Here is a 13,377-nt window from a genome sequence, read left to right as displayed (position 1 = left end):
TGTTTTTCCTGCAATTGCATTTTGAAATGTTATACGACCAGAACAAATTTTTCACTCGAGCTCATGGAGGGAGAGGAGAGTGGCTCCCTCATCACAGCAGCAGGCTCCAGTGAAACAAGCACAGCGGCAATTCATCTCTATTGAACACAAAATAAATCTTGAAATTCTGGAGTCCTATTTTGACAGTAAAATATAGCAACTATAGTCTAATTGGCACTTTCATTACAGAAATTACGAAGATAATGCACTTTACTCTTTGACCAATTCATGGTTTTAGCCGCCCAAAAAAACAGGACGTTTTGAGTGAGTTGACCATGTATAATGTGCTCTTTCTGCATTTATAGGTACCTTTTAAAAATGTTTTATGATCCATGATCTTGGCTGCCTAATTGATGACAGAGTCGGAGCAGATCTCTTTGCTGATGCCGCGTTTGACTTTGAATGTGAGTTTGCGTGACCTCAGCTCAGTCAGAGAACCGAGCCGGCCGTTGCCCACTGAGCAGCCAAAGGCTCATTATAGATTAGTTTAACAAAGAAATTGTGCAAAAATCGTAATAAAAAAAAATATTAACAGGCTTATGGGCCATGTCACCTTTTATATAAAAAATATATTTTAGGGGTGTCAATTCCGACAAACCCACCCCCAAAAATAATTGTCCAGCCCATCTGGCATTTGTCAGAATTGCCAGATGGCCAATCTGCCCTGCTGCAAAAAAAATAAAATACGTAACATGACAAAAAAAACATTTTTCGCATTTATGCTTGTGCTGGGTTGCCACGGCAACTGCTTTGAGAGGGACATCTGGATGTGGCCAACAAAGAAAGGCAGGAGAGAGAATGGAGGATTCCAGCTAGGAGGGCTGAAAGGGACAAGGGTCCATGAAAGTCCTATTGTATGAGTAAATAACATAGAAGCTGGGGAGTCTAAAACCCCATCCATTCCTTGGGGCAAGACACACAAAGTGACTTTTCCAGACTGAAGCCCAGGCCAGTCGGGACCAGAAATAACCCAGAGGTCAGCAGAGACTAGGCGGCATTTGGAAGCACAGAGTTGTGTTTGTGCATTTGGGATGGCGGGTAAGGCAAGACTGGCACCACATTTGTTTTCTATCACAAAGCAGAGCTCAGATGATTCAACTGTCCTGTCATTTTTTCCAGTCGTCGGGTATTTGGTTGGAGCCCCCTAGTGAAGGACGAGAGGTTTGGGTTTTTTCCACTGAAGCTAACTTTAAGTCCCTGTTTCACTCCCTCTGGAACATTGTCTTGCCTTGCCCCCTCTTCCACGCCTGTGACATGGTGCACACACACACACAAACACTCAGGCTGAAATAAACCAGCACGCTTTCTCTCCTTCTCCCTCTAATGGACGAGCAACAAAGAGCCAGCGACAAAGAGCCTCCTCACCATACTGGAGACAACTTTTAAACGTTTTAGCATGCGTCATTGTTTTCACTTGATTCGAACCAGCCAGCCAGGTTTGCATTATGGGTAATGTGTCACACATAGTAATAGTCAGCTGTGGCATCAACACACCATCCACTATAGCTCCTGACAGGGCAATCTGATCTGAGGCCATTACCATAAGAGAAGAAAAATAGGACCCATTTTTACATCCAAGAACCCTTTAAAGGCCAGGAGAGAAAAAATAAGTGACCAGAATCTAAACTGTTTTGGAGTGGGGTTTAAAGAGAGGGAGGGAAAGAGAATGAGAGAGATGGAGTGGGGTCTAGAGAATGGGGTTGAGAGAGAGAGAGATAGAGAGAGAGAGAGAGAGAGAGAGGATGCTGTGGGGTTTAGAGTGTGAAGAGATGGAGTGGGGTTTAGAGAGAAAGGAAGAGGTGGACATCCCAACGTTCCGACCTTCCAAATTTTTTTTCCCGTGCATCAGCCCTTTTCTGAGCTAGGCCAAGACTGGAATGTACTCCAGGAGAAAGAGGGAAAGTGATCTGTCCAGCCCCGTAATGGCTTTACCACTTGGCCATTGGACTGGCTGGTGCAGAGGCCTGTCTGCTACTAATAGATGCCGATGTTGGTTCGATTCCCAGCCACAAGACACAAGAATCTGCCACTTCCGAAACAGATTTAATTATTTCCCCTCTGTCTTAGTCTTTCTTTCTCTTTCCTCTCTTCATAATATGAATATGTGATTCAACGTCTCCCTCTGTCTTTTAACCATATTTATTGTCTTGGCTTTTTAGTGAATGTCATAAAACTCACAAGTTTTTTTAACTAGTGGATTTTAACAGAGTATTTGAAGCCTACATGTAGATATGACTAGCTGGATTCTTGTTGAGGTTGAGTGTGTCCGCTCTTGCTGGACATGCAATGATTGTTATGGTTTCTGTTGCCCAGACAGTAGGGCTGCAATTCAATTCATAGCGCAGTGCACTGAACAGCCAATGTGCACTGAACAGCCAATGGCATTTTCCCCGATGTCCGTGTGTATCACATTCATGGTAAGCGCTGGAAAAATGGGCTCAATCGGAAATTACCTTAAGTCAATTACCTTACCTTATGTCAAACATGGATTGGATTGAATTCCAGCCTAGTTGTTTTTATAAACAGTGTTTTATAGACATATGATTGGTTGAGATATTTTATTGTTTATTATATGATTGGTTGGATTATTATTTAGTTTAGTATATGATTGGTTGGATTATTGGATGTGTGATGATTATGATGTCTGTGCTGCAGATACATCCAGATGTGTGGCAGAGAAGAAGTACACGGAACAGCAGGCCAAGAAGCTCTTCCCTCAGGTGTTTGTACCTGTCTGCAACCCAGACGGAACATACAGTGAGGTAAGATAGAGTGCAATTATAGGAGCTAGATCAGCATTTCTCAATCCTCCCCTCGAGTACCCTCAGCCATTTCAAGTATTTTATATATTTTAACATTCACTTTTTTAGTAATCTTAGCAGACACTCTTTTCCAGAGTGACTTACATGAGCAATTTGGGTTTAGTGCATTGGTCAAGGGAACATCAACAGATTTTTCCACCTTGATTTGAACCAGCAACCTTTTGGTTACTGGTACAGCATGCTTACCTGCTTGGCTATAAATTCCAGAACTTAATCAGGTGTGTTAGTTCTGTTTATCAAATATGTAGAATCACTGGGGACACTCAAGGACAGGATTGGGAAACACTGACAATGTAGATTGGATTTTGAATTATTTGGTATTGTTGACAAGGCCGTCAGTCACCTTAAGAAATGAATTGAGAATAAAACTTGAGTTATTGTGAAAAAAGCAATATAAAACAAAACAGATTAGCAGTTCAAAGATTCTAAAAACAACCTCATGTTTCAAGAACATACCTGTTTTACACTTCGGGTTGAGCAATTAACTATTTAGGTACACTTGGAGTGTGGCCTGCCATGCAAATCTTAACCAATCTCATTTAACACACAGTTGAAACAATTAACTGCATGAGGTGATACTTATTGAATGTTGTCTCATGTCATTCAAACAAGTCCCCAGGCTATGTGCGCTAATTACTCAATTTGGTAGTTCTGCTGTCTGTAAAGAAATTGACAGTGTAACGGTTCTCGTCTGGTGAAGGAGAAGCGGACCAAAATGCAGCGTGGTATTTTTGAGACATGTTTAATGACGATGAAAAAAAACACGAACAATACAAAAACAACAAACGGCACGTGAAAACCTATACAGCCTATCTGGTGACAACAGAGACAGGAACAATCACCCACGAAATACTCAAAGAATATGGCTGCCTAAATATGGTTCCCAATCAGAGACAACGATAAACACCTGCCTCTGATTGAGAACCACTCTAGACAGCCATAGACTAAGCTAGATACCCCCACTAAGCCACACACCCAACACCTAACAACACCCCAAGACAAAACACACCACAATAAACCCATGTCCCACCCCGGCCTGACCAAATAAATAAAGACAAACACAATATACTACGACCATGGCGTGACAGACAGGCTGTTGGTTGATTCTGCTGCTACAATTGGTAGTGTGCAGCATGCTCCTATCATTTGTGCTGCAAGGCAGCTGTCCCGAGTTAGCGGGCATGATTGAATTCCAAACCCAACCCTCAAATATCCCAGGAAATCAGTAATGTCATTTTCACAAAATCTTTGTTTTGGAAAATACTTAGTGACCAAATGTATCCCACTAGTTACAGTTGTTAGTCAATTTTGTGACTAGAATTGATATTTATGACTACTACCGATGCCACAGTTCATTTATTTTATTGTTCAGCTGTTCTAAATATGGAAGGATTTGAATGAATCAATACAAAACTAACACACTTGCTCTTAAATAACTTGCATACTTTAAGACTACAGGGGCTCTAGTACCGGAGCCTTTCCTTCACTTCTGAAATGTTTTGTTTTAAGAGCATCTTAAAGAGTATTGCTGTAATGAAAAGTGATACAAATGAAATCTGTACACAGGCAGCAAAATGCTGATATGTTGCCATTAATTGGTCTTTCTACCCATCAGATCAGAAAATTTGACAAATTATCAGGCTGCCTGTGTAAACACAGCTAGAGAGTCTCCTGCCAATACAGTTACGTTTTGAAGGCCTTGAAATCGTCCAGTACCCAGCCAATAAACACATCTCTTTGCAGTTCCCCATTTAGCCTCAAGAGGACAGCCCCCTGACTTTATCTAAGTCTTCTTGTAATTCCCCTTTTGGTATATCGGCAACTGCGGGAGTGCCTCTACCGCACTCCCAGAACACTGCAGCCTAGGCACTGAGGGCAGCAGGTAGCCCTTAAGAGTGGTGGGCCAGTAATCAAAAGGTGAATCTGGTTTGAATCTCCAAGCCAACTAGGTGAAAAATCTATCGATATGCCCTTGAGCAATGAACTAAACCCTAATTGCACCTGTAATTCACTATGGATAAGAGAGTCTGCTAAATGACTGAAATGTAAAATGGAACGGCTGTACTCCTCAGCAGGGGCAGAACCGCTTCCCCTTCTCACGGGTCTTCCGTGCTGGTCCTCCAGAGGATACACACCAGTTGCCACCCGCCCACATCCTGTTGAATTATGGCTTGGTGCTGGTAGACGAAGGCCTTGACATTGCTTGCTCTTGCAAAAACATCTCAGTTTAAAGCCTTCTACAAAAAAAGCCCCCAAAACCGCTAGGGGTAAATATCCAACCACTGCCTCCATACGTGACAAGGCTGGCCATCCCCTCAAAATAAACTGAGAATAAAACTTTTTTTAAAGTGTTTAAGCAAGCTAAAACAAACCAGATTGCCGGTAAAAAAAAGAAACTCACTTTTCAGAACATACTGAATATACTTGTAATATACTCTGGTTTGAGCAATTACCTAATTGGGTACACTTGGAATGTGACCTGCCATGCAGGACTAGCCAATCTGCTCATTTAAAACACAATTGAAACAATTAACTACATGAGGTGATACTGATAGAAAGCACTTAAATATGGAAGTATTTGAATGACGAATGAATGAATCAATTCAAAATATACGAACGACCTGGGCCCGGTTTCCTGATAGCGATGGAACTTAGGCTTGCAAGTGTTTTAACGATGCACCTTTCCTACAATGGCTGAAAATGGAACATGCGTTTCCCAAAACACCATGCAGAGAGAACGGCTGTTAAGTGGAGCATGTGTCGATACTGATAGGATCGAAAGAAAGACAGTTAAAATCCATTAAAATCTTACCTTAACATTATAATTATTTCACAATACTGACGATGGATTTGCTCCTAGACAGATATTACCACCTACGGGTGCAAATATTGAGGCGGCTTATTCTAACGCATACCCAATAAAAATACTCAATCACCGATTTGGCACATTATTGCGCACCTGTTACGATACACCTCATGAAATTACAGACAGTAGCCTACAAGCATTGGGACTCAATTGATTGAACATGAAATGTATTTCAATATTATTTCCTACTGTTTATATTTTAATGCAATCATCTCAGTTTTCACTTGAATCATCTTTCTATACATCACTTGCTTGTATCAATAAACGGTCATACGAAAATGTATCACCTTTTAGCCAGGTACATTTCTATGGCAATGAATCCTTCAGAACTAACCTGCTGCGGGGCAGGCTAACTCACAGTTAACTCCACTTACCCTGAATGAAATGACTGAACCAATAGTTTAGCACCAATGAAATAACTTGCCCATGGATTGATTTTTCATCATTGTCTCAATGAAGAGTTTGGCGTTCGACTAGCATGTGCGACATGCATGCATAGTTACAAGCCTGCTATAGGCTTGTAACTATACGAGCAATATCCACAGTTGTAGTATGGATGAAGCCGGAGCTGGAATGTGAAGTTAACTGAAGCTGATTAGCTTTAGAAAACCCTAAGTAGATCTAGATTGCTTCGTAGGATACCCCTATGAAGTTATCAGTGGTCACAGAGAGATGGGTAAACCATGTGATTCTATGTTTAGCGGAGATCTTCTTTGTATACATTTAATGTAAATTCACTCACTTTTGTACATCGCCTTGGTCCGTACAATTGACCGTATTTTAGCGTCCCAAAAACGTAATACTTCCAGATCAACTATAATGTCAATACCATTGTAAAGCACACTTTCTCCCCTTTCCAACAAAATAAATGACATGACCTAAATGCTGCCCGTTTCTGCATAATTCAAGACGGCAATGAGCCCCGTCGGGTCTTTTTAAAAATAGAGGTTGGGGAAGAGAAACTAATAGTGAGAAGGAGAGATGTGAAGGAAAATTGCTTTTTTTTCACTCAATCTGTCCAATTTATCACCTTATCGCCTCTAAAATGTAAATACAACACTATAAAGAGTTTATATAATGTGTGATTACATACCTATTTGAAGGTTTGTGTTGAATTTGAATCTGGTTTTTAGAGCGGTGCTAAAGTGATCTTCAGAAGTAAACCGTTTTTTTGAGAGTCGTGATCGCTGGCAGTGACGACGCAAAATATGACTAGGTATCCTCCCTTACCCCCGTCACTGTCCATTTCTTGTTTTTAAACAATGAGAGAAGTGCTACACCTGGTGGAGAGAGATTGTAAGACAGAAATAGTTACTTTATGCGTGCTGTACGTTACGGCACGATGTAACGGAGGGTCAGTTTTTTCAACTTTTCTCCAATACTATAGAGTCATTACCATGTCGATCAACACTTAAATAGAAACATAGTTCATACCCCAGATTTTGAAGTCAACACAGTCGCTACAGTCCCATTAGTTTTCTTTGCGGCCTCGTTTGAATGTCGCGGTAGCTCACATTTGTACGGAATGGTTGCAAGGCGAAAATTAATCTAACGACACACTTAGCTGTTCTACGAGCGGTCTGAGGCAGGCGTTAGATTACGAGAATTTCCAAGTGCAACGTTAATAACATTGGTCTTGGGAAACAGTTTGGAGATTTAACGATGCTCCTACGAAGGTTCTGACGATGAACTTAGCCTTAAGATGCCTTTGGGAAACCACCCCTGCTCTTAATGCGATACTTTGGGAATTTGGCAATAAGGTCTCTGTGTCCAGTATGAAGGGAGTTAGAGGTAGTTTCGCAAGCCAATACTAACTAGCGTTAGCGCAATGAGATAACAATAGACTTCGAGTCACTGCACTAATATTAGTTAGCAATTGTGCTAACTAGTTAGCAACTTCCTTCAAACTGCAAGTAGAGACATAAAAATGTTATTCACAAGTTCAACTGACTGGCGAAGTAGATGAATGGCCTCATTGCCAAAATCCCAAAGTATCCCTTTAAATGACTATACTTTAAAATACTCCAATATCTCTAGTGAAGGAGTTTTTCCTTCAGCGTTATCTTGTCTATGTGACATGTTATCCTGTGCTGAGCTCTTATGCCATGCTGTGTTGGTTACAGGTGCAGTGTCATAGTTACACAGGCTACTGTTGGTGTGTCACGCCCAATGGCCGTCCTATCAGTGGCTCAGCCGTGGCCAATAAGAAGCCCCGATGCCAAGGTAGGTACACTCCTCCCAAACTGGGTCCTTTTTAATATATATATTTTTTTGTTAGAAACCATCTAGTTGATACTGTAGCTGTATATTCTGTGTGTGCATGTCTGTGTATGTGTCTACTTGCACAATTGTGTAAGTGTTAATGTGTTAATTTTCAGGCACTTTTTGGTTACAATGTTGTCGCAATGTTGTTGTTGATTGATCAGTTGCTGACAGTGGAGAACCACATCCAAATATTACAGTAATGATGTGTATTGTAATTTAGCTTTAGCAGCATGTAGCTGAGTAACAATGACAATGCTTGCTCAATCCACTTACGTAGGGAAACAACTTGACATTCTTTTGATTATGAGACATATTTGTGTGGATCACCATATATGCCCTTCCCTATGGGAAAGTCAGGATCCAGCAGACCTCGGGCTTTGAGGGTTAGGTGTGCATCCCAAATGTCACTCTTTTCCCTATGGAGCACAGTTATTTTGACCAGGGTCCATAAGGGCTATTTAGCATAATGGGAATAATGTGCCATTTAGGACGCAGCCTAGGAGTCCGAGGATGTTGCTCAATTCATGGGCTACATGGTGTAAATAGGCCCAGCAGAAAATCCTGTAGTGGAGTTGAGCAACAAAGTTAAACTGTACGGAATGTGAGCGTTCCTGGATAAAAGAGTCTGCCAAACAATCAAATAACCAATGCCACATGTCCCTATGTTTTCCCTCTTTGGAGCTCAATTGGAAGTCAGTGTGATTTCAGTTGTGAGGCAACTACAGAGATCTCAGGGTGTGGGTTTGGGTTTGCAGTCCATATTGGTGTCACAGTATGAGGCCAATGATTGAAAGCATGGCGGATATAGCAGCCACTGGTTGATGTACTAGGACTCTTGGGTCATGTTCATTAGGTACCAAATGAAGAAAACTGACTGAAACAGAGAGTGACTACCTGGACTTTTCCAATAAGAAAAGCTAACTGCTTTCCATTTTCAGGGTCAAAACATGAGAGAGCTAGCACAAGAGAACCCGGAAAAGCAGGTAAGTACTTAGTACATTAGTACCTTGACAATAACATGATAAAACTGTTGTTTTTGGTATATTTTATGTGTGTCTATAGTGGGTGTGCATTCATCCGTGCCTAAGGGAGTGTGTGAGTGAGTGCATGTGTGTGCTTGTGTGCATGCACCTGTGTGTATTTGAATCTGTAATATATGTACATCATACAGGATGGTCACCTGTTATAGCTTGCCTTTCCAATATTTTGACAATTGAAAGAGTGCGAGAGAGCAGCCTCAGGGCTGGAATAAAAGATAGCTTGTTACACAGTAACTAGGCCAGAGAAGAGAGGCTGTGTTTGGCTTGTATAAAGTTTACTCCCAGCAGCTAGACTAAAGGGATTTTCACACTACTGAGCCAAACCAGGTCAAGCCAAACCAAACTGTACTGAGCTGGGCTGGTTACGCATCCACCATAGTTGCTGGAACCATAATGAAAAAGACAATGTGGAAAGAAATATCAAGCCTGTAAACTTTGATTCGGGGTCGGCACAATTTTGTGAAAAGGGCATCAGACCCCATTACCTTTTTGCTTGTCTTTACCAGAAACCAGACAACGATATTGAAGGGCCCTCAGAATGGCAGAACTCACCAACTTAACTCACCAACACAAATAATTTTATTTCCTTTCAGCAGCAGTGTCCTCAGAAACAACAGATACAATAATTTTCTCAGTCCTCCCTAACATTTTACCTCCTTTATCCTCTGATTCTCTCTCTCTCTACCTCACAACTGAGTTTCATTTTAAGGGCATGCTGATTTGAAATTCTGTGAATCCTGTGAAGGATGTTGATAATTGGGGGGAGGTTTCCGATTGATTCCAGAACGCGGTGTCGTGATATTCTTTGCTGTGTGACATTTATGTCTGCACCTCTTTTCAGTGAACAGCTTAAACCTAGAGATTGTATGTTGTTTGAGCCCAGCCAAGTCATACCCATACTGTAGGTCAGCTGTTATTAGAGTCAGAGAAAATGTAAATGCAGAGACCAGAGAAAGAGAGTGCATCCTAAATGGCACCATTTTCTCTATGTAGTGCACTACTTTTTGTCAAAGTAGTGCACTACATAAGGAATAGGGTGTCATTTAGGGTGCACAGAAAGAGTATAGTTCAGCTTGATTTGGTTGGATAAACAGGATGGTTGAAACCAGAATAAACCATAGATTTGTGGTATCCCGACACTGAAAATAGCTTTGATTGCGTCAATATTTTGATTCGGCAAGAGATCCATCGATATCTACGCCTCCTTAGACGGCCTCATCAACTGTTTGTTATTAGAAACAAACATCAAAGTGGGAACCAGATATCTTCCATAATTAACACCGTCCACATTTATCATGGGACTTGCGGACTTAATTTAAAGTCCAATGCAGCTGTTTTTATCTCAAATAACATCTGGGTAACAATTAAGTACCTTACTTACTTGTTTTAGATTAAAAAGGTAAAAAATAAACAAAAATAGCTTATTAACAAAGAGCAATATCTCAAGCACGAACTTAGCTAGGACTGTCTGGCGTTGCGGAGGGGAAAACGAGCTATTTGCAGAGAGGTTTGGATCTCTCTTTCTTATTGGTCAATTAACTAGACTGAACAAAAATATAAACGCAAAATGCAACAATTTCTAAGATTTTACTAAGTTACAGTTCAAATAAGGAAATCAGTCAATTGAAATGAATAAATGAGGCCCTAATCTATGTTGGTCACATATACCTTTTAATAAAAGGTAGGGGCATGGATTAGAAAATCAGTCAGTATCTGTTGTGACCACCATTTGAATCATGCAGCACAACACATCTCCTTTGCACAGTGTTGATCAGGCTGTTGACTGTGGCCTGTGGAATGCTCAATGGGTGACATGTCTGGTGAGAGATTTGTTACTGGGAGATTTTCAGCTTCCAGGAATTGTGTACAGATCCTTGCGACATGGGGTTGTGAATTATCATGCTGAAACATGAGGTGATGAATGGCACGACAACGGCCCTCAGGATCTCATCATGTTATCTCTGTGCATTCAAATTGCAATTGAAAAAATGCAATTGTGTTCATTATAGCTTATGCCTACTCATACCATAATGCCACCACCACCATGGGGCACTCTGTTCACAACATTGACATCAGCAAACCGACCACCTGACAAGTGGTCTGTGGTTGTGAGGCCAGTTGGATTCCAAGAACACAGGATGAGATGTTACTATCCTTTGTGCAAGCACTTCTAAGAGTTAATGAACAGTGAGCCTGGTGAAATTTGGGGAGCGCATCGTCAGTAGTGTACCTTTGGTTCCTAGGGTGTTTTGGCCTTTCACACTATACACCCTCCCCAAAGGCGTCCGGCGACAGGGTGATCAAACCTATGCTTGCATCCCATTCCCAATTAGTCATAGGAGTTGCCTTGTTGTTGATAGCCAACATCCCATGGGACTATGCATGGCAGGGGCGTCCTCCTCCCTGAGTCAATCATTGTTGACCGCATACCTCCTGGCCCTCTCACTTCGGGGGCCAGCTGGGGTCTTTCCTCTTCATCCAGAGCCACTGACTGCTGCCTTCTGCCGCCTCCGATACAGCTTTGATTGCCTAACGCTGGCTCTGGCCCTTAATTCCCAGGTCTCTAAGCAGTCTGGTTGTAGATGTTGCCACAAAACCTCTGCAGCCCACCTCCACTGGTCGGACTTCTGTGTTCCAGCCATGATGCCATGCTTCGGCAGCTAGATCGGCATAGTGCAGATGTTTTTGCTCATAAGCGTCATCTACTGAGTCCTCCCAGGGTACTGTGAGCTCAATGATGAAGATCTTCTTGAGCGAACAGGACCAGAGCACCATGTCAGGTCTTAGGGTGGTGGTTGCGATTTCCGGAGGAAACACAAGTTGCCGGCCAATGTCAGCTAGCATTTTCCAGTCGCGGGCCAAGCGCAGCTGGTCCCGCTCTAATGGTGTAGAGCCGCTCTTTGGAGGTTTAGCCCCTTCGCGGACAAAGTTCATCCGTAAGGGGTGTGATGCTGCTGGGGGTGGTAGGGAGTTGGTGGCAGCTCGCTTGTCCTCCAGGATGGACGCAAGGTTTTTAAGGACTTGGTTGTGACACCAAGTGTAGCGTCCTTGGATGAGACTTGTTTTACACCCTGTAAGAATGTGCCTGAGGTTGGCTGGCATGGAACAGAGGGCACAGTCCGGATCTTCACCATACCATTGGTGAAGATCAACTGGTGTTGGAAGGATGTCATATGTTGCTCTGATGGAAAGCTCAACCGCCTCGCTTCCATGGCCCACAGATCCTTCCAGCGGATCTTCCTCTTCTCCACACTGTCCCATCGAGTCCACTGTCCCTGTTTGGAAAGAGAGACTGCCTTGGCCCACCTTGCAGCCTTTTCCTGATGGTGTACTTCCTGCACTACCATCTTCCGCTGCTCTGGTGCAGTGGCCTTACTCCAAGCAACACGGCTAGTTAGCCCAAGGCCTCCTCTCCCTTGCTGAACATGACCCACAATGTCAGCATGTCTGAGGGCTGCTGTTGCCTCCTGGACTGCTTTTCCTGGCCTCCATTTGCGCCCAGTTGCCAAGGTCGGCGCGTTGTTGCTCACCACTGGGTTTCGAGATTCATTCAGTGTCATCTGGAGCCTGGTTTTTGCACACTTGAATTCCTCTATTAGACTGGTGAGGGGCAGCTTGAGGACACCATCTCCATAGAGGCCTATGGTGGTAAGGCATCATGGAACTCCGAGCCACTTCTTTAAGTAGCCTGTAACTCCTCTTTCCATCTTCTCCACTGTACTGCCAAATTCTCTAAAATGACAATGGAGATGGTGGCTTATGGTAGAGAGATTCATATTAAATAATCTGGGAACAGCTTTGGTGGACATTCCTGCAGTCAGCATGCCAATTGCACTCTGCCTCCAAACTTGAGACATTCGTGGCATTGTGTTTTGTGACAAAATTGCACATTTTAGAGTGTATTTTCTTGTCCCCAGCACGAGGTGCACCTGTGTAATGATCACTGTTTAATCAGCTTCTTGATATCCCACACCTGTCAGGTGGATGGATTATCTTGGCAAAGGAGAAATGCTCACTAACAGGGATGTAAACACATTTGTGCACAACGTGAGAGAAATACACCTTTTGGGCATATGGAAAATTACTAGGATCTTTTATTTCAGCTCATGAAGCACTTTACATGTTGCGTTTATATTTTTGATCAGTATAAAACACAGCAAAATCTAGTTTTTGACTGCATTCATACATACACATTCTGAAAAAATTGGTCACTGAAGACTGACAGCAACTAATGCTGTGTAACAACAAATGGCATGTGATTTTCCTACTGCACACGAAAAAAGGAATTACAGCCATAAAAACCTTACAAAATAATGTTTATTAGAGGTTTATGTTAAATCCAAGT

The 13,377-nt window shown here is 42.4% G+C and overlaps 1 protein-coding gene across 5 annotated transcripts in view; it reads left to right on the top strand.

The window, feature by feature from the left end:
• smoc2 (SPARC related modular calcium binding 2) overlaps nt 1–13,377 on the top strand; it is an 82,447-nt gene that overhangs the window by 24,081 nt on the left and 44,989 nt on the right. For all 5 annotated transcript variants that reach the window (XM_064931955.1, XM_064931953.1, XM_064931957.1 and 2 more), the window contains exons 3-5: nt 2,695–2,801; nt 7,851–7,950; nt 8,931–8,975. In XM_064931955.1, coding sequence (XP_064788027.1) covers nt 2,695–2,801; nt 7,851–7,950; nt 8,931–8,975 — 252 coding nt within the window. The remainder of the gene's footprint in view (nt 1–2,694; nt 2,802–7,850; nt 7,951–8,930; nt 8,976–13,377) is intronic.

Source organism: Oncorhynchus masou, chromosome 23 (assembly GCF_036934945.1).
Source record: "Oncorhynchus masou masou isolate Uvic2021 chromosome 23, UVic_Omas_1.1, whole genome shotgun sequence".
Lineage (NCBI taxonomy): Eukaryota > Metazoa > Chordata > Actinopteri > Salmoniformes > Salmonidae > Oncorhynchus > Oncorhynchus masou.
The sequence above is the reverse complement of the archived record's forward strand: the minus strand, read 5'-3'. Positions and strand labels throughout refer to the sequence as shown.